Raw genomic sequence first — 21,946 nt, forward strand, 5'->3', positions numbered from 1 at the left:
ACACAATTTAGTATTTATACATCTCGTCATAAAGGTTAGTAACCCCATGCACCAGTTACAGCAAATCCTGATTGTACACCTCTTGATATTCTGATTATCTATTGGATTATCTATTGGACTATCTATTGGCGTGGCATGCTTTACTCTATTTGCCATGTCCAAATTAAGAGCACAAGAGAGAGATTATATACAACACTTTCTGCCAAAATGATGGATGGTGACCCTGACCTTCCCCTAACCCAACCACGGCCCCTATCTGCCCCTCCCAGTCCTAGAAAAGGGGGGTGGAGTTAGCCAGAACCAATGAGAGGATGTGAGTGGTGCTACCGTGAGCCAATGAGAGAGGTGAAGGTGGAGTTAACCAGAACAAATGAGAAGAGAAGGTGGAGTTAGCATGAGCCAATGATTGGAGTCGATGACTGTGATCAATGATCGATGATCAATCATGAAGTTGAATTAAATAATCTGTCTCTGTGTCACAATTCAAGGTCTAGTTTTGTTGAGGAATCCAGCACTGCTTTAGCACCTTGAGAAAAAACAATGAGAAGAACTGTGAGTTAGAACTGCTTTTAGATTGCAATTTGACAGGGTAAAACTTGGTAAGCTTTGTATCACTTTGTCAAACACTTACCTTAAATGTCCCTCTTAGGAAAGTCACTTGAAAAACTTAGGAAAAGTGTGCTATTTCAGATAGTCAGACTTCCTCCTCTCTTCCAAAATGCCTCCTCTCTCTCTCTGTTCTCTGCTCAAGTGACTGCATACTGTGATACTCACATTATTTTTTTATTCATTATTATTATTTTTTAAATAGTAGAATAGTAATTGTAGTGTTAATATTAATAAATTAGTACTAATAGGAATGACAGCTATAGGAAAAGTAATGTCAGCATCAGTAACAGAGCCAATAACAACAAGTGTAGTAGCAGTTGTCGAGCAGGAATACGGGGGTAGCAGGTGGCCCACAACCACAGATCCAGTCTCTGCAGCTCCGGAGGCAGAAATACCTGCTGAAAGCGACAGAAGGACAGAGGAGAGAAACAAGAAAGCACAGAACTACAGAAGAGAGAAGATGTTGAGTTATGGGATAAGAATGCATACAGATGGAGAGGGAGAGAAGGAGAGAGGAAAGAGGCCCATCATGGGAAGTCTCCTGGCAGTTTAGGCCTATAGCAGCATAACTAAGGGATGGTTCAGGACTCACCCAAGCCAGCCCTAACTATAAGCTTTATCAAAGAGGGAAGTCTTAAGCCTACTCTTAAATGTGGAGATGGTGTCTGCCTCCCGAATCCAAACCGAGACTCTAGGAACCACAAGTAACCCTGCATCCTGGGAGCGCAGTGTTCTAGTCAGATAATATGGCATTATAAGATCTTTAAGATATGATGGTGCCAGACCATTAAGAGCTTTGTAGGTGAGAAGGATTTTAAATTCTATTCTAGATTTTACAGGGAGCCAGTGCAGAGAAGCTAGTATTGGAGAGATATGATCTCTTTTGTTTAATATTAAACATCCGAGTATAACGTGGGAAATTCAATTGACATATGGGCTATTGTTAGGGTCAAGTAGACATACGACTTAAGGCATCATTTTTAAAAAGCCATTAGTGCATTTAGGTGCTCTGCTATGCTTTTGGAGCAGTTGAGCATGCAGTACTGACTTAGGAGGAAAGAGAAGAGTTGTATTTTACCACAAAAATGTATAATCACATATTCTTGATCCTGATTACACATTAACATTTTCATGGCTTGGAAGCATTTGTAAATGTTCATTAGACTGCATACCAGCATCTGTCCCCTAACCTCTGACCTAGCCGAAATGCGAAGTGGTCCTTTTTAGGATTGCTGTACGTGTGTGAGTACTGTTACATGGGCTACACCTACGTGCTGAGTCACAGATGAAGAGCTCATCGCTCCATTTGCTTTGCTTTCCGTTTCTGGCCCATCATCTGCACCTAACCAGACATTGTGCTCACCTTTCTGTTTGAGCAAACACAAAGGGCCTACACGTCAGTAATTGCGAGCTATATAAAAAATGTACTACACAGTACAGACTGTACTACATAGCAATGAACAGCGATGGTAAACGACACAAATGCCACCGATGAAATGTAAAATCTGTGGGGAGAAATGGTCCACTCCCTCTTCACGAGACTGAGGTGCACCAGTGTTACATACAAACGTTACCACCCTAAACAAAACTTATGGAAAAATTGGTGTTGTACGATTTTGAAACATTCATCAACGAAAACGGCGTCCACGTAACCTTTTTGGTATGCACAAAAATGTTGAATGACATAAGGTGGAATGTTCAGGGTGTGGATTGTGCCATTAAGTTTCCTCTGCATTTCAGGAGACTTTTGTACAAAAATACGGTGTTTATTGCACACAATGCCAAAGGTTTTGACAGCTACCTCCTTCTTAATGCCACGATTGAGCAGGGTTTAAAACCTTCTGTCATTATGTAGGGAGGCAAAGTCGTTTTATTTTCAGATCAACATTTCGAACAAAAATACATTGATTCACTATCCCTTCTTTCCATGCGTTTAGCCGACATGCTGAAAGCCCTCGATATTGTCGATAAAGGGCCATTTTCCTCACGGTTTTAGCTCTGAGGCCCGTTTGAACTACATAGGCTCCTACCCGTTGCCTCAGTCTTACGGCATCGAGCACATGATGACGGTAGAACAAAAAGAGTTTTACAGGTGGTATGAGAAGGTGCGCTGGGGTACTTTTAATTTTTAGAAGGAGGCTCTTCTGTCAAAATGATGCCATTACCCATTCAGGAATGGGTGTATCGAAGAGCCACTTTTAATTTTTAGAAGGAGGCTCTTCTGTCAAAATGATGCTATTACCCATTCAGGAATGGGTGTATCGAAGAGACGGCCGTTTCTACTGCTCCACCATCGCTTCCGTGTGCATGAAAGTGTCACCAACTTCCTACCTCCTTAGAGCCTAGCGATACCGTCGCTCAATGATTACAGGCGCCAATTCAAAACGTATTCAAATGCCAGTATTCAATGGCTGGAGTGGTTGTCAAAGGCGTCTTCATTCAACATGCTTTAAATGCGGGGGAAAAACAGCTGGGGCGGTACTTTGAGATGGCTACACATAGATTAAAGGGGGGATGGAATATGTGTGGGAGTTTCTAGGTTGTTTTTACAACAGTTGTCCATATTGTATTCAACCTCATGACACCTGTCCTCTGACAGGTACCGCCTTTGAAGAGTTGCATGTGGCTTGTGAGGAGAACTTACAGAAATTACAGTCTGTCCATGGCGTCAAAGTGATCGTTATGAGAGAGCATACATGGATGGAGATGAAAAAATCCCATCACTGACTATTAAAAGGAGGAGGAGAAGGGGTTGACCACACCACAGGCCACATTGCCAAAGATGGGGGGGAACGCCCTTCGCTCCGTGATGGTTTGAAAAAGAGGAGGAAGTGTTAACCAGCTCCCGTCTCATGCTAACTCCATCCCCTCTTCTCTCATCTCTCATTGGCTGGCTGGAGGGGGGGGGGTCAGGGTCAAAAGTCAGCAGTTGAAGTATATCTGGAGGTCAATTTACTACCTGATAAGGTCCATATGTGTCAATAAGTGGTAATGGCTTTTCCATTTCCCAAATTTATCATGTAGTAAATTTCTTTCCAAGGCTTCCGTCATGTGTTGTGGGTTGTGACGCCAGGTTTCAGTCATGTCTCTGTGCAGGTACAATATTTCTTCCATAGTCAAAGCATTGCTGTCTCCTCCTCTTTATCAGAGTCATCAGTACCCGAATCGTCATTATCTGAGTCACTGTTTGTGTAACTGTCCTGAGGCTTTTCAGGGATCCACTCGGGGATTGGGTACAGCTCTGGAAAGTCACTGACTGGGGGGCTAAACCTCACTAGCATGTGAACACAGATTTTTGAAACCACCAAATTGACAATTATTGGAATGCAACAGCAAAAGAAAATTCCCAATGTTATTAGCAGTTATTCAAATTTTTGCTAAGGTTGCTCCCCAGTTACCTAAGCTGAAGTCCAACCATGAAAACCAATATTTCCCATGGCCTGCATTGTCTCTAACCTCTTTCCTAAAACTCTTCAACTTTGCCAAAGCGATAGGGAGTGGAGTTGCATCACATCAGTTCTTAATTTAACAAATGTCTGTACCTCTGTTTCACAAGGTTCTCCCTCATGAGGATGAGATATCTAATCGGCGGGGTTTACTGTCGTGTATGTTCTGATAGTTACATCTGTGTAATTCAATAATCGAGTATATGTTTTTAACCTCAAGGTTTATGTTTTACAGGGTAACTATGAGGAAACTGGGCGTCAGCTCCGGCCCTTGGTTGGGATATTCAGATAGCTGTTGCGCTCCTGATTTCCCCATGTCTTTCATCTCCTTTATTGGCATTTATTGTTTATCTCTTATCAATTCAATTCAATTTCAATTCAATTCAATTCAATTTTATTTATATAGTAATTCATACAGAAGTTATCTCATTGCACTTTTCCTATAGAGCAGGTCTAGACCGTACTCTTTATAATATTATTTACAGAGACCCAACAAATCCCACCATGAGCAAGCACTTGGCGACAGTGGCAAGAAAAAACTTCCTTTTAACAGGCAGAAACCTTGGACAGAACCAGACTCAATGGTGGGCCGCTGCCAGGTTTTGAGAGAGAGAGAGAGAGAGAGAGAGAGAGAGAGCTTATCCTACTCCTAATCTTGTTTTTCTAACCTCATCTCACTTATCCTCCACAATATCCCTGCAAATAGTGTAAAAAACGTTATCCCTGAAGTCAGCATATATACTGTTACTCCTGTCTTTGTCTGTGTTTTTACCAGCTCAGGTCTTGTGTTTTCTATACGCGCTATCACATATAGTTTAATATTATAGTTTATAATTAATCAAACCTGTTACTGAAGACTGCAATGTATTTTTCAGAAGTTCACATTAATTGGTACATGGCAAATCACTTGTTTGTAATTTTACACTTGCAACATTCAACGCTTTCTTCCTTTTCTAGTGAGTTTCCTCATGTTTATATTAATAGATAAGCTTTTTCATCCACCCTTTCAGACCTCTCATGCTCTTGAGAGCAGTATCCACAAATATTTAGCTTATTATGTGGCGAACGTATTACATTTATGAATGCTCAGCTCAAAGTAACAGTTATGAGTTAAATTACAATCTTAATTTTTTTATAGGCCACTCTGGTCTAAGGTCTTATCACACAGCCTCTTTTTTCTTTTACCTTCGGGTTAAAGACTACTGCAGTATATTAAAAATGTCTGAAGTTGGGCTTCTCTGTATCCAACATCAGGGGTCTCCACAGTAGAAGAAGCCACACCTACAGATACTTTTTCAAGACCTCTTGTCCTCACGTGCTTTGACCTATTGCCTGTTCAGACCTCCCTTATACAGCGGTAACCATAGACATCAATCTCTAAACTGTAATTTTTAGATAGCAGTATCCTCGATTGTCATTACTTATGCATGCAATTCCAATTGTACACTCTGATTACCTGTCTCCTTTTTATAACCAATTGTTGGTTCTTCATTTGGAGCGATTTTTTATGCTACTTCTTACCAGTTTGTGGAACAGAAGTTCAGAGCAATATCTACACACAGAATGTTACTAATAATATGCAAAAAAATGCTTACCTTGTCAGTGGTGCCACTCTTTGCGGGAAGAAAAGCTCCCATCCTCAACTGTGTTAGCTTGCTCTTGTCCAATCCTAGTTTGCGTCACACAAGCATACAATTTAGTATTTATACATCTAGTCATAGATTCCGTTACATCTCACACATTGCATGAGCCAAGACATAAAACTCCCTAATACTTGAAAATGTTGTGCATACAGTACTAATTATAGTAAGACACTGAAGGTCACTGCGGACTAATTGTTTGAGATATCTGAACACCATTCGAAACATGTGATATCTAGTATCCAAAGAATTTCTGTGTCAGTTTTGGTAGCATTTGAATGAAGCTTTGTGGAAATAAAGAAGTTAACTGATTTTGCATATTTTGAAAAATATAGAGTGACATCAGAATTGACTATAGATTGCAGTGAGACAAACTTTTGTCACACATCAGTGGATGTGCTGAAAAAATTTCACCTCTCTACGGTGAAATTTAAATGATTTTTGGAAGTTTTGATAGCAACATTGATGAAACTGTGAGCTTATGCTTATGCTTTTCTCCAATCATGACCAAACTTTATACAATGAATTGAACATGACCGTAGAACATGTGGAAAATGTTTCACTCTAATCCATGCAACTAATTACAAGATTTTTGCATTTGTGGCAGAATAGCCTAGGACTGCTCAGCGAAGCTCGGACCTAGTATCCGAACACACGCAACAAGTATTTATGCAATATTGAACTTATAGGCACAGGTTTTAAAATGTATAATTTCAAAACAGTATGAAATAATAAAAATTCAAAAAAAGTACTTTTTTCTGAAAAAAAAACAAAACAGATTTGGACAAAATTCAAAATGGAAAATATATGGTGCAAATGGCCGTGGCTTATAGGGATAGATTCGTCTGGACCCACAGAATCCAGAAACAAAAGAATTTTGTTTTTGTCTGAGTAGTGGGTGAGATTTCCAACGTATCTGTTGAGCTTGGGAACTGTACCTGTTTTGGTTTCTTAGAGCCAGATACTTTTAAGGCACAAGAAGAATAATCCTAACAGATTCGCTGCTTGGACCCCTAATAACAAACTGACATGACTCTTCGAGACTTTCCCATTTTTAGAGGACCTAATGGCTCAAATAATACAAAGTGAGTTCAGAGTTTAAGATTCTCAGAAACGATTATGATTTGGCAGCAGACACACACACAACTGTACCACAAATACCTGCTTCGTACAACTGCAATGCACACACTTGCAAAACCCACACACAACTGCAATGTCACATTGTCACAATGTCACATACTCATTTGTGATGCCACATACACCTCCGATTTCCACACACACAGATGTGATGCCACGCACATCTTCAGTGTCTGCACACACCACCACATTTCCAGCCTTCCACAAACACAGGTACGGAACTCGAGATGTCATCCATTTAAAACACCTCAGACGACACACAAACCTCCACGTGCCTGTGATATCACACACAGCTCCAGTATCCACACAGTGCACCTGCAATTACACACACCTACAGTACAATACCCATGTACACTTGGGATGCCATCTGTAAACCTATGTTAGACGCCATCCGCGATCAATTAACTAGTGGACAATCTCCCCTTGCTCTACCCTTCCCGTGCAGTCTACTGACAATCGCACACGCTCTGCAGAGAAACAGAGAGAGAGAGAGAGTCTCCTACTTATGTCATTGTTTAGTAAAAGCTTGAAAGTGCACCTGCTGATGCCGATGTCATTCGGTACCACGTTGGTTTCGATCATTTCGATAGGCTACGTCATTAACAACAAGCCTCCTCCACACGCAGCTCACCAAGCTGCTGTGAAAATGGACTCGTGGGTGAAAAAGTCCACAACGCAAGTTGTGTTTTTGGGGCAACTTTATAAACATACTGCTGATAAAGAAAGTCAACACATACAGGGACAAAGAGAAACAGAAAGAGGCATGGCGAGGCAAGCGTGTGTGATGAAAAGAGGACTGAAGGGAAAAGCAAGGTGAGCAGATTAAAGTAGTTTGTGAGTAAGCACTAGAGTAAAGTAGATTAAGTAGAATTAAAATGGTGAAATTAGAAATAATTCACTAGAAATAAGGTAATGTATTCTTTCAAATATTATATATATAATATTTTCAATACACAATATGTATATATAAATATTTTCACAAATTTTGTCATATCGTAAAAAATATTGTTATCGCAGAAATACCCTGAAATATTGTGATATTATTTTAGGGCCATATCGTCCACCCCTACTTGTATTAAACATATTCTAAAAGGCTTATCGAGCCAATAGCATCTCCACAAGCATCTGTAACTCAGTGAGTTTTTCTGAAAAGCTGAAACATGTTTCTAGGGTTTTCTGACCACATTCTAAGCTAAATAAGCTACAACTAATGTCCTGGGTGGTAAAATTTGTGCACCTTGTCAGTAAAACAAAGATAAAATGACAATTATTTCATTATCTGGTGGGACCGAAAGCTTCAGAACAGCTACTAAATGGACCTTGTGGTGAGATTACTTTCTCAACTGCAGTTCCTAAGGTCAAAAACCTTTAAGCCAACATGGACAATAAGTCCTTATAGTTCTCAGAAAAAAATGGAAATTTGAACACCCACAATTCCATGACAACTTTGCAAATTCTGCTGCTCGTTTCTCTCCTCTTTCCTTCTGTCGCTTTCAGCAGGTATTTCTGTCTCCGGAGCTCCAGAGACTGGATCTGTGGTTGTGGGCCACGTGCTGCCCCCGTGTTCCTGCTCATCAACTGCTACTACAGTTGTTGTTATTGGCTCTGTTACTAATACTGACATAATTTTTCCTATAGCTGTCATTCCTATTATTAGTAATTTATTAATATTAACACTACAATTACTATTCTACAATTTAAAAAAAAAAATATTCTACGTGGTCTTTGCATTGTGCCTATCCCCCCCCCCAACCTCTCTCTCTCTTTCTCTCTCTCTCAGGTAACAGGTTTGATTAATTATAAACTATAATATTAAACTATATGTGATAGCGCATATAGAAAACACAAGACCTGAGCTGGTAAAAACACAGACAAAGACAGGAGTAACAGTGTATATGCTGACTTCAGGGATAACGTTTTTTACACTATTTGCACTATTTGCAGGGATATTGTGGAGGATAAGTGAGATGAGGTTAGAAAAACAAGATTAGGAATAGGATAACCTCTCTCTCTCTCTATCTCTCTCAAAACCCGGCAGCGGCGGGTGGCCGCCCACGATTAATTCTGTTTCTGTCCAAGGTTTCTGCCTCTTAAAGGAAGTTTTTCCTTGCCACTGTTGCCAAATGCTTGCTCATGGTGGGATTTGTTGGGTCTCTGTAATTAATAGTATAAAGAGTACAGTCTAGACCTGCTCTATAAGAAAAGTGCAATGAGATAACTTCTGTTATGAATTGGCACTATATAAATAAAATTGAATTGAATTGTTTTATGACATACTTGCTGTATGGTTCACTCTCATCAATTTTATCTATCCCTTACTAGCAGAATCAGGCAATGAGGTGGTGGAGGCCAAGGGGGAATGAAACAATAATTCAGGTACATGATACATGTTAAGCTTTGTGCTTTTGAACTGTTGGGAGAAGGCAAATGTCATGGATGCATTCTGCTGGTGCTCACTACCCAGCCAGCCATTAAAAGAGAAAAAAGGACTTCACTTAAGGACTGAGACTGAGAGACAGAAGAGTTGTGCTTGCTCCATATATGAGCATCCGCAAAAAAGGGGAAGATGGCTGCATGTGCAGGTGAAACCGATATGGGCCCCTTCCTTTCTTGAACGAACGGGATCCTCAGTCTAAAAACTGTTATAACTGCTTAGCAAAATGCCTGTATGATTGAGAAATTGTTCATTTGAAAAAAAAGTATTTTAACTGTGATGATCAGAAAAAGGAACTTGTGTTTTGCTTGCATAAATTAGGCTTGTTTACTCTGTACCAATTAACTCCCATGTTGCTTGTTTTATGAACATAAATGTATACATTTGTTAGATGTTGGTAAAACCCCTCAGCAGTAGTGTATAAAAGGGGTAATAATTTCCTCTTTAGTCCCTTCTTGGCCTCTTGGCTCTTGTTTTTTTGCTCTCCTTTTTGCACTTTGTAGCCTTTCATTCGGAATTTTGTTTGGTTTCTTTACTCTTTTTATTCTCTTTTCCTCTATCTCAAAGTATTAATTTCTGGATGTAGGCTTTGTATCATTTTGAGTTTTGGCAAATAAAACTAGGTAAATTGTTGATGATTCTCTGGACTTGATTCTTTGATCCAGAGCGGCTGTGGCTTAGTGGTAGAGCGAGTCATCTACCAATCGGAAGGTCGGCAGTTTGATCCCAGCTTCCATCAGCCCACAGTTGAAGTGTCCTTGGGCAAGACACTGAACCCCAAATTGTTCCTGAGGGCTGTGCCTTTGGTTTGTGTGATTGATTAATTAGTTTCTTTGTACTGATGAGCAGTTCTGCCATCAGTGTGTGAATGAATGCAATATGTAGTGTGTGAAGCGCTTTGAGAGGTCGGAAGGCTAGAAAGGCGCTGTACAGTATTGTTTTCTAAAAATTCTCTGGCATGTTAGGAGATGTTTCTCAAGAGAGGGACTAGCGATAGAGGTGCTAGGGCAGGAACTCGAGGAGGGGGTAGATTCTTAATGTGGGTATGACTACTCCCGTCCTCTGGTTCTCTGTCAGATACTAATATTCTTTAGAAGGAGTGAGATCATGTAACACATACTGATATAAATTTTCCCCAGTGATTAGAGACACTAGAGCAGGAATTCATTCCCCTTCCCGGTATTTTTATGGTGATGGCTGGTGTTCGCCAGTTTTTCGGTGTGCTACTACAATATGTGTAAATCCTCAAAAAAACTGACAACCCAGCTGATAGGCAGGGAGGTAGCATAGTTGTTTTAGTAACTCGAACCTCACGGCAGTACTTGGGCAAGAGTGTCCTTGGGCAAGACACTGAACCCCAAATTGTTCCTGAGGGCTGTGCCTTTGGTTTGTGTGATTGATTAATTAGTTTCTTTGTACTGATGAGCAGTTCTGCCATCAGTGTGTGAATGAATGCAATATGTAGTGTGTGAAGCGCTTTGAGAGGTCGGAAGGCTAGAAAGGCGCTGTACAGTATTGTTTTCTAAAAATTCTCTGGCATGTTAGGAGATGTTTCTCAAGAGAGGGACTAGCGATAGAGGTGCTAGGGCAGGAACTCGAGGAGGGGGTAGATTCTTAATGTGGGTATGACTACTCCCGTCCTCTGGTTCTCTGTCAGATACTAATATTCTTTAGAAGGAGTGAGATCATGTAACACATACTGATATAAATTTTCCCCAGTGATTAGAGACACTAGAGCAGGAATTCATTCCCCTTCCCGGTATTTTTATGGTGATGGCTGGTGTTCGCCAGTTTTTCGGTGTGCTACTACAATATGTGTAAATCCTCAAAAAAACTGACAACCCAGCTGATAGGCAGGGAGGTAGCATAGTTGTTTTAGTAACTCGAACCTCACGGCAGTACTTGTGAACGGTTAAACAGCACCAAACCAATAGAAACGGGACTTCACTGGACTGTGGCCTAGGCTCCTAAGTCGTGTCCGGATTGACACTTGTGTTAGATTTTGGAGTCCATCAGTACCAGTCAACAGTACCTGAAGTTTCCTGCTCTGAGTCTGAACTCTCCACTGTCTCCAGTGCTGCAAGAGCACCTGCGCCTGCAGCACCTGCGGCACAAAGGCTACTGCTTTCTTCTCCACCTTTGCAAATAAAACCCCCCACTGTAGCCTGCATTGGTATTATAGTGTATGTGCTGTCTACTAGTTTTACTAGATGAAACATGCTGATTATAATATCATATTAAAGCTATATTGCACTCATTGCTATATCATACAATTCCTCCACCAAGACGTGAGACGTGCGAAGTGTAGCATAATACCGGGTCGTTGTTTATTAGCTAATTAGCAAGCCATGCTGGGTATGTTTGAGTTTTAGCTAGCTAGTGTTTTTGAGAGAAGGGTCCAACTGCAGTCCTCCCTCCTGCACTGCAAAAACAGAAATCTAAGTAAAAATATCTTATTTCTAGAAAATATGTCTTGTTTTTTGCCATAAAAGATTAAAAGTCTTATAAAATACATTGCACACTAGCTCATAAATCTTAATTTAAGAAAATTGTTCTTCTTCTGTCTTGACAAGTAAATATTAACTCATTTTGAGGTAGATTTTACCAGAAACAAGTGACAGCTAGTGCAAGTTTTGGAGCATGTTCAATTAGATTATTGTGCTAATTTTAAGAATAATACCATCCCTAAAAATTCTAATTTCAAGAATCTTAATTAAGAAAGGTCAATTTGTTGATGATCTTCTGTTTGTGTCTGTTCAAATTCAATTAAGACTAATTGCTTGTGTGAATATAAACACTTGGTCAAAAAGTGATTTGATTCTGATTTACTATATTTCACATCATCAACAGACATACAACAATGAAATTATTGTATGCAGAACAATCAAGAGACAATACTTCACATGAGTATTAAAGTTTATCTAAGGAATATTCTGGGTGAGCTCATAAGCAGCATTTGTTGATGAGCATAAAAATAATTGACAACTTTTTTTCTTCTCAAAAAAGGGGTTTGATCAACATTGTTGTCGATTGAGCTCAACTTGTATTGAAATCAGATTATTCCAAAACATCACAATGATAAATGAAAGGCAAAAAATTGTTATACATCAAAAATAAGTCAAAAGGTATTCAATTTAGAACACACCCGTAAATCCTCACACATTTGAGGCTTTATGTAATTCAATCACATCTCCAAGGTAATATTTCATAGGGACATATGTAATGTCCCTGTGAATGAAACTGTAATACGGTGTGAAGTCTACAAGGTTGTCTGCATTTACGAGTTCAGTTGCCTCTGCCAGGTTGGGAACCTCAATTTTATAAGACATGTAGTCTCTATCAAAACAGACTGTACTGTACATCTGACATTCAAAACAATACAAAGATGAATTTATGACGAATATGTTCCTCACAAGTCCAAATTCAGGTAGACTACTAGCATTTGCCATACACACTAGTAATGTTTTTTCACGAATGTATTTGTTTCCATTTAAAGTAATCCACTTAACAGACACTGCATGGTTTATCTGATTAACACCAAAATAGTCCCTTACTTTTCCTTTTAAATACGGCATGTTTTTTACTTCTGATACTGGTCCCAATACACATTCACTGGCAAAAATGGGGTGGTTGGAACTGTTTACATTCTGACAGCATTCAAACATTTGGTTATGCTTAATCAAGGACTTACAGACATTTTTGAAATTTACTTTTGAAACCCATTTTTTTAAAGAAACAATGTTTGGATTCGAACCTCATGCACATGTGACGAAGCATTGGTCCCAACAGTTTAATCTGGGATGGAACATGAATCAAGTAATGCTGTTTAGGTGTAATGTTGTTCTCTGAGAAAAGATCCTTAAAATGTTTAAGATGCTGTTCAAGTACTTTCAACTTGTCAATAGTCTCAAGGCTAATAACAGGTGAAAACAAAATTTGAACAATCTCCAGAAGCTCAAGAATGAAGGAAAAATATGCAGTACCTTTAATCACATCCAACAGAAAGGGCAATATTTTGAGCAAAACAAGCATTTGACCTGATGACTGCTTCAGTTTGTTGTCATTGGAAGCTAATGTAGTGTACGCAATAGGGCTAGGCCTATCTCTAGTATCTTGTGGAGAGTATGGGAAACCAATGATATCAGCACTAAAAACATCTAGGTCCAGTTGTCCCAAAAGAACCAATTGTTTCAGCATACACTTAATTTCCAAGGGAGCAATGCCCTCAAGAATTACATGCATTATATCTTGAGGAGTTTGTTGGATTAAATTGAAGGCAGGGGAATCCATTACTTTGCTCCTTCGGTTTACTCCATATGTAGTTTTAAGGCTGTTCCTGAGATACTCAGTACTGGCTTTCTCAATGTCACTGCACTGTCGAATATGTCTTTCCAGTGTTCTTTGTTCAAAGTTTTCTTCATTAAAAAACATTTGCATGTCCTCAAAAGAACATTCACAATGTCGGCATTTACTGTACGCAAAGCCCACACCCTCTTTGAATCCACACAACTCATGTTGAGCTAAAGTATCTCCACATATGGAAACCACTGCTCCATATATCTCATGTTCACCACATGGAAGATGAATCTTCACGCCATTATATAGATTAACCAAGTCCTCATGCAGTCTTGCCAATATGGCATCAACTCCACGTTCTGAGAGTTCACTTTGCTTTGCAATAGCAAGAAGGCGGATTGAAGCTAATTTTGACCTGTACTTTGGATTAATGTTTCCCAAAGTGTAGTAAAACATGAGCAACTTATTCTTTGAAGCATGAGACCCAAGTGGATTGCAAATTTCGATTTCATCCGAATAAAGGATTATCTGTAAAGCAGAGGGTCTAGAAGAAAATAATGGGTGTGAAAGCATTAGTTCACCATCTATGATGTCATAAAAATATCCACTGCTGCATTTCTGAAAAAAACAAAACAAAAACAAAACATTAATTAGCAGAGAAATACACTGAGCATTACAACATCACTGAATGAGAACATGTATAGATCATTAATGTGTCTCAGCAACAAAGTTTTTTGTTAAGTTTTAATAGTGACCAATACTAATTTTAGAGGTGTACTTTGAGGTAAGTTATGAGGTCAAATTTGGAAACATTAATATTTTTAAATGTTTTTGATAAACATCTCTTATGCTTATGAAGCCTCCATATATTTGATCAAAAATACAGAAAAATATTGTGAAATATTACAATTTAAAACAATGGTTTTCAATTTTAAAATGTTTTAAACTGTAATTTATTCCTGTGATCAAAGCTGAATTTTCAGCATCATTACACCAGTCTTCAGTGTCACATGATCCTTTAGAAATCATTCTAATAATAACCGAGTATAAAATCATTATATTAATGTTGGAAACAGTTGTAATGCTTAATATTTTGTGATTCAGTATTCAATGAATAAATATTTTGAAAGAACAGCATTTATTCAAAATATAAATCTATTCCAACAATGTCTTTACTGTTGCTTTTTTCCTTGTAAAATCAATTTAACAACCTTACTAAATAAAAGTATTCATTAAAAAAAACAAAAAACAAAACAAAAACCTGACTCCAAACTTTGAATGTTATTGTATGTATATTGTTACAATATATTTCTATTTTAAATAAATTTTAAATAAAGTTATTTTTTAACTTTGTCAAAGAATCTTATCTTCTTCTTATTAATGAACATTAACAAAGATGAATAAATATGGTAACTAAAAACTGTATTGCTCATTGTTAGTTCATGTTAGTTAATACATTAGCTAATGTTAACAAATGTGACCTTTTGTGTTACCAAAAAATATTAAGCACTGCAACACATTTTTTTTTTACTGATACTGACCTGTGAGAGATGATGTTTCTCTCTAGCAGTCATCACAATAGCAGTGGCATGTCTGGATAGCACATCATCACTGGATAATTCATCGTTCTAAACAAGAAGAAAATATATTAAAACAAACAAACAAAAACAAATAAATAAATAATAATTGAACAATTAGGTTGAATAAGAGACTATGCGATGACATAAACAACATGAACTAAGTTATTAATATACCATGGTTTCCTGGGGGAGGCATGAAGAACTTGAGTCATCTGAAGGCCTGTCTGGAGTAGGTAGAGTGGGATTCAAATCTGAAGTTTCATTCAGTAGAACATCCTGTGCTTCCAGGTTCGGAGGCGACCGCAAAACAGCATTACTGCTTAAGCCAGAAAAAACAGTTTCACCAGTGTCAAACGCATCAAAATCACCAAAATGTTCAACAGGAACAAGAAGAGAGGGCTGAAGATCCACACTGTTCTCCAATGTCGTTTCATTATCCGGAGTGTCACTTGAGTTCTGAGAATCCTGAGCCACCAGCGTTGGCCTGTATGTCCACAGGTTGTTGCTGTCCGTTCTTCTCGGTTCACCGGACGCCTCGTGTAGTGCTGACCTCTCTCTCCGATGTGATCTGCTGCTACTCACGCCGTCTAGATACTGTGAGTGTGTTCGTCTGATGTGATACCAGAAAGAGTTGTAGACTCGGTACTCTTTAGTGCATCCATCTATTCCACAAACCAGGCGGAAATCTGGACTACGGCTATGTGCAAAATTGATGTGACTCAATAAAGATTTAAGAGTAAGAGCCACAAACACATAACAAATGACGCAGCGCCAAATCATTTTCAAATTTCGTAGCTACCTCAAATAAAACAGAAGAAATGTTGAGTTTAAAATTGATGTCAAATGTTTCTTTCAGCTGCAACTAATTAACTTAGTTAACACCGGAATAACTACTATACAACACAGGAAATAAGAAAAACACGCAATAGTGCATTGATCCTGTGACGTTACGTTTTGTAATACGCATGCGCAATCAACGCGCCGCCAAAGCGCAGCAAGGAAACGGAAGGCCACTTCCTCCCGCCACTTTGTCAGTATGGACGGACTTGATGAAGTTGCGATTTCTACCCTAAAAGGTTAGTAATTTATAAAAAATTGTGTGTATTTGTGTATTCTGTGTATTTGAAATTGAATTGTAATCTAAAAGGTTTCCTACTGGAAACAACACGCTCCTGTAACCGAATGAAATTAGCTGAACGTTGTCTTTTTCTTGAGATCATAGCTTTAACATTTCTGCCATGTTAAGACCATGTTATAAAACAGAAATTTCTCTATTTAGGTAAACTGTTATTAATAGCTATAATGAAGTAGATGCATTTTTACAATATCTGAAAAGTTATGCAGTATAATGCACCTGAGCTATGCTAACTAACATATTTACATGTGTTCTAAGCTGCTAACATTGGGGAAGACATTTTACCAACTCTCTCACGGGATGATATCCGAGATCTCTTTCCTGGTCCTGAGCACTTCCTGCGGCGCAAAGCCATTTGGCTCATTACTCATAAGGAAGAACGGGTAATTTTACTTAACCCCTTAACTGTCACTCCATTTTTGAGAATAAACATGATTCCAATCCAAACTTAATTTATTGAAAAAAAATTAAGTATTAAAAACTTGTGGAAGTTTAAAGTTACTGTAAATCAAATGTACTGTACTAAGAATATATTTAATATAAAATGTATATTTTATCAAATATATTTTACTCTAAAATTGCTATCAAATGAAAGCCATATGTCTATCCAAGTTGCGTTCCAAATTTGAAGTTGATGTCACAAAAATTTTAATTCCTATGATATTTTGTTTAGGAGCTGTACCAAATAATAGCCACCAGGCGTCACCAATATTTTATAGAATTTTTTTTGGGCATTGTCCTGTTACAAATTTATAAATGTCTGTCCAAATATCTCTTCTATCACAAAACAGTTGGCAAATATGGAACCATGAGATTCAGACCTTTCTAGGAATAAATATTGCAATTTGAAACTTGACATCACCCACTAGAGTAGGAGCTCACTAAAAGAAATTAAAGTACCATTTCCATGGTAACACAACATCCGATTTCAAATGGTTGTTACAGGCTGAACCTGATTGTGCTGATGATTACTAAAATATGTGAAATGAAAAAAGGCAATATATAAAAAGAGTGCCAAGTGTCCCACCTGTGGGACGGTGACAGTTAAGGTTAAAATATTTGTGTTTTGGATATTTTAAACCTGTTATCGGTAATTCCATTTTCAGCACAGAGAATTTATATGTAAGTTGGTGTGGTTAAAGATTAACACTTATACATACAAGTGAGACCCTCTGGAATGAAATTATAAATGACTTTTCTGATTTGATTAATGTATACATTTGTGTTTTAGGGGCACACCACCATTCCTGTTGAAGGTTCATCAGCTGATGATGAACATGATGGAGGTCCAAAAAGAGACGACCCCAGCACTTCAAAGTTTTTAAAGTTGCCCAGCCCAGAATATGTCCTCTTCACTGATAGTGAACTACAACACGTGAGACGTACATATTTCGAGCAGAAGCATCTTGGAAAAGAGGGTGAAGTCACCTTATCAAAAGAGCTCTTTTGCCGACTCATCCGAAATACAATGACAAATATGATATCTATTGCAAGAGCCTCTTCAGATGACTACAAATATCCCACTAAACATGAAGTTATCGCCATGGCAAAGCGGTTAGTGGAATACTACCCTATGATAGATAAGTCAACTGGATCGAGTCATGAGTGGGTAAGAGACTTCATTTGCTTGAATATTTATAGGCAAAACATGTTTTCCTGCTTACATTATGTTTCAAAACTATTCATTGATGCGTTTTTTCTGTTTTACAGGACACTGTTGCCAAAAAGCTATTGAAGAGACTTTCGAATATCCGAAGTCCTGCGAAGGCCAAACACCCTCCATCCAAGAGAGCACGTCTGGATGAAGTACCGTCTGCTGCAGCGGGAAGCGACTATGATGCTGATTCCAGTGCGTCAACAGTTCATCTATCACAACCTTCAAGATCAAGCACCCCACGACAAGAAAATGACAGCATTGATGAAGCATGTATGTACATTATGTACAAGTAAAGTGTTTGCAGTAAATAATAACACAATATTTGGTAATATATGTAAGCCTAATTCTCCCCTATTTATTTTTATGTGGCATGGCATACATTCTTGAATTGTTGATTTTGTGCTTCTTGTTCTAATTATATCGAATGCCTGAATTATAGCCGATGGTCCAGACAACAGCCTTGACAGCCAGAAAACACAGGCACGACATTACAGGACTCTACAAGAAATGTACAAAGCAAAGAAGCCAACCAAAGCTGCTGTAACTCATCTATTAGACCTGGAGTTCCAGTCCAGAAGAAATTTCATTGAAACTGAAGTTTTGAAGGAGCAAGACAGACCCACAAAAATTTTACAGGCATACCCGTGCTTCAAAGATCTGGACCATGTGGGTATACACTAAAACATAATTTAGACTGAGTGACAAATGTTCCATATCATCTGCCTAACTGCAGACATACAAGTTAATGATTCTTATAACTTTCAATGTTTTTCTCAGGCAATGGATGAACTGCGGAGAATCATTGAGCCTAACAATTGCCGATACATTTCTGAGGTGAAAGGCAGGTGGGAGACCTTCTACTCCAAAGTTCAGTTTTATGGCGTCATGAAGAAAGTCATGAAGCCTCCAAGGACACTGAATGGAGGTAAAGATGTATTTCAATGATTCTGTACAGATAATACCCACCTGATTTCAGTAACACTTTATAATAAGTATACAGTAATAAAGTATTTAAATCCTTTGCAAACTATTGGTTTATAGTTAACTCATAGTTATTATATTGTAGTCTCTACATTCTTAATACATTAATAGGCTATGTACAATTAGTTCTTCATTCATTTTCAGTGGAATTAACACAGTTATTGTTTAATTAGCTCATAAGTAATAAGTTTGTTAATATCTATTATGCTTTTGGTAACAACTAAGGGTTAGTTCACTCAAAAACTAATGTGATTTATTACTCACACTCATGTCGTTCCACACCTGTAAGACCTTCATTCAGTGTATATTTCATTGGCTGTTGCATAGTGACACCACGGAATATCGAGTTGGGCAACAGCTACAGATATTTAGCATGCTAGATATTTGTCTTGTGTAGACGATCTTTGATGTGTCATTGAGTAGTTCACACATAAAGATTGGCCAGCGCCGATCACCTGCTGATTTTCCCCCGATCACAGCCCAACCTGTCAGAAAGGTCGTTAACATTCAAATCGGGCTTAAAATCCAGTAAACTTGCCATTAGATTAGGTCACAGAAAATTGGAAAATGTCATTAATTAAGCGCTTTACTCCAACCTTTATTATAAATTGAATGTATTAGTATTACGTGTTCCTTTAAAAACTTAAACACCGTTTTCTGTGATGGGTAGGTTTATGGGCAGAGTTAGTGAAGGGGGAGAGAATATACAGTTTGTATGGTATAAACAACATTACGCCCATGTCCCCGTAAACAACACATGCCATTTTAAGGAACACTGAATATGAATGCAATTAATGTCTAATAAAGGTTGGTTTAAAGCACTTTTTCCATTTTCCATGACCTTTCCATGAATTTTGCTATCCTAATCATTGTTAACATGTATTCATTACTTCCATGAGCTCATTGTCTATCTTAAATTAATACATTGATAAATTAATACATTATTAGCTAACTGTGTGATTTGTATATGTAGATTTCTGAAATTACAAAAATTGGACACAGCCATCTGATAACGGATCACTCTAATTGTTAATGTTGACATGCATTCTCTGTAAAGCTGCTTTGAAACAATATGTATTGTGAAAGGCACTATACAGATAAATGTGAATTGAACTGAATTAATCTATTTACTCCTAGTTAATTAACAATTCCTTTACTATGAGCTAATTAAACAATAATAATTGCTAATTGCAGTGACCGTGAACTCACTATTTATATATTAATATATGTATATTAATATATTAACTATGAATTAACTATAAACTAATAGTTTGGTAATGATTTTAAAGTACTTTATTCCTGTATACTTTATTATAAAGTGTTACCCTAATTCCTTCGATATATCATATTGATATAGATTTCCTCTCGTTTTTTTTGTTTTTGTTTTTTTTTTTGTGTTTTTCTCAAGTAGTTGAACATGCCATTGCTGTGTTTGCCGCCCTGCCACTGCTCCCATCTGGCTCTGCAGCACCCAAGAAACTGGTCCCAATCAGTGAGGCTCTTTTCCATGTTCTTACGGTGAGTTTAACCTCAGTAGTGATAACTTAGCATGTGCCTAAGATGCCTACACTCTTAATAAAATACTTGGTTAAAAAACATCCTAATTGGGCTACTCAAATATTGGCCATGCAGCATAAAAAATAATCCAATATAATACCCTCAACCCAGCCTTTGGGTAGAAAAAGATACCCATAATAACCAGTTATTTAGAAGGGTGTAAATGCTGTGATGTGTAATTGAGCTTTATTTATAAAGTACTTTTTAGTAGTTTACTTGTACATAATGTACATTTCATTCTGAATGCATATTTAGCCAGCAATAGCCTAAAACTTGAAACAGATGTTTCTGTTTCCTCATTAACCCTTTCCACCTCACAAAAAAATAAACACAAACATTCCTTATTTTGCTTTTTTGCTGTGTTTGTAGTCTAAATTCTGTATTTATGTATTTGGTTTTCTAGCCCTCGGAGGATCCTGATACCTACATCCACCGGCGTGTGCTTTCTAGTCCTGTCCTGCTGGTTGGTGAGGAGAACTGCATGGTGGTTGTAGGTACAACTCCAGTTGTAACTTTTGAGAAAGATTTGCTCCACGAGGGGCATTTCACCTGACATATCCCAAGTGTATTGCCACACTCTTGTCTGTTTTACAAACACAAGTACTTGGAGATGTCATCCATGAACAGGATGCAACCTCCTCGTACAAGAAGGCCATTCATGAATGGAAAATGTTTGTTGCGTAATTACTGTTTCAAAGATGTATGGCTGAGGCAGTGATGGCTGCAGTTTTTTCTACCCCATTTCTTTTGCACTTGATTTGTGCTATTTTTGAGTTTTCCTAATTTTCAGTAGTGTTTCTTCAATCTGCCATGCATTAATGCAATACATTCATTGAGAAATTGCTGTTTGAAGCTTACATGACTGCTGTTTAAGGTTAGTGTATGCACCTGACAGAGTGAGGCATAGCTCTTTGTGCTGAACATTTGCTGTTGATATGCCAGTTGTTGTTAAGAGGAGGTTCTTCAATAAATGTTCAGAAAAACTTAAGTTGTTTGTTTATTTATTTAGTACATTGATGTTTTTTTATTGGGGTGTTTAAAGAATGTATCAGTTTTCAGGTTGCATCTTAAATATTCTAGTTTTAATGCAATCTGCACTAAAATTACGTATTAGTCAGTGCTTATAAAAAGTGAAAATTGCATAATTATAAGCATGTTTGTCTAGTTATAAGACCTAACTAGTGACTAGAGTTAAGGCAAAATATTCTAGTTTTAATGCAATTTTCACTAAATGTATGTATTATTCAATTCTTCTAATAAGAAAAAACTGCACAGCTTTAAGCCTTTTTGTCTAGTTTTAAGATCCAATTGCATTTATTAGTGACTAGATATTTATGCTATTTTCAAGAATTCTTATCAAGTCAGTTTTGCTTACCCCATTGGCAGATTTTTTTTGCTTGATTTTAGCACACTTTAACTAGATTTAAGCATATATTGCTTGTTTCAAGAGGGGCATTTTTTGCAGTGTGAGGAC

General features: G+C 37.8%; 2 protein-coding genes across 4 annotated transcripts; one reads left to right on the plus strand and one right to left on the minus strand.

Moving 5' to 3' along the window:
- Window positions 1–12,107: 12,107 nt before the first annotated feature.
- On the minus strand, window positions 12,108–15,165 carry LOC122877716. The gene is made up of 2 exons (XM_044199640.1): window positions 15,104–15,165; window positions 12,108–14,180 (listed from the first exon to the last, which is right to left on the minus strand). The coding sequence occupies exons 1-2, from the start codon at window positions 15,134–15,136 to the stop codon at window positions 12,954–12,956; spliced, it is 1,260 nt and encodes a 419-aa protein (XP_044055575.1). The 5' UTR covers window positions 15,137–15,165; the 3' UTR covers window positions 12,108–12,953.
- Window positions 15,166–15,353: 188 nt separating this feature from the next.
- Window positions 15,354–21,424, plus strand: LOC122877714. Of its 3 annotated transcripts, XM_044199638.1 has the most exons (9): window positions 15,354–15,878; window positions 15,999–16,218; window positions 16,536–16,660; window positions 17,509–17,886; window positions 17,988–18,204; window positions 18,374–18,600; window positions 18,712–18,859; window positions 20,324–20,433; window positions 20,876–21,424. In XM_044199638.1, the coding sequence occupies exons 2-9, from the start codon at window positions 16,179–16,181 to the stop codon at window positions 21,023–21,025; spliced, it is 1,395 nt and encodes a 464-aa protein (XP_044055573.1). In that variant the 5' UTR covers window positions 15,354–15,878; window positions 15,999–16,178; the 3' UTR covers window positions 21,026–21,424. The 3 variants fall into 3 exon arrangements, with proteins under 3 accessions (XP_044055573.1, XP_044055572.1, XP_044055574.1); XM_044199637.1 differs by having other exon boundaries at window positions 15,354–16,218; XM_044199639.1 differs by having other exon boundaries at window positions 15,354–16,218; window positions 20,327–20,433.
- The last annotated feature ends 522 nt before the right edge of the window (window positions 21,425–21,946 follow it).

This window comes from Siniperca chuatsi, linkage group LG6 (assembly GCF_020085105.1).
Source record: "Siniperca chuatsi isolate FFG_IHB_CAS linkage group LG6, ASM2008510v1, whole genome shotgun sequence".
Classification (NCBI taxonomy): domain Eukaryota; kingdom Metazoa; phylum Chordata; class Actinopteri; order Centrarchiformes; family Sinipercidae; genus Siniperca; species Siniperca chuatsi.

Excerpts from the sequence above, each read along its gene's own strand:
- LOC122877716 (XM_044199640.1), bottom strand. The coding sequence starts at position 15,136 with ATGACTGCTAGAGAGAAACATCATCTCTCACAG. Across the intron at positions 14,181-15,103 it reads AGAAACATCATCTCTCACAG|AAATGCAGCAGTGGATATTT; the intron begins GTCAGTATCAGT and ends TGTTTTTTTCAG.
- LOC122877714 (XM_044199637.1), top strand. The coding sequence starts at position 16,179 with ATGGACGGACTTGATGAAGTTGCGATTTCTACCCTAAAAG. Across the intron at positions 16,661-17,508 it reads TTACTCATAAGGAAGAACGG|GGGCACACCACCATTCCTGT; the intron begins GTAATTTTACTT and ends TTTGTGTTTTAG. Across the intron at positions 20,434-20,875 it reads CTCTTTTCCATGTTCTTACG|CCCTCGGAGGATCCTGATAC; the intron begins GTGAGTTTAACC and ends TTGGTTTTCTAG.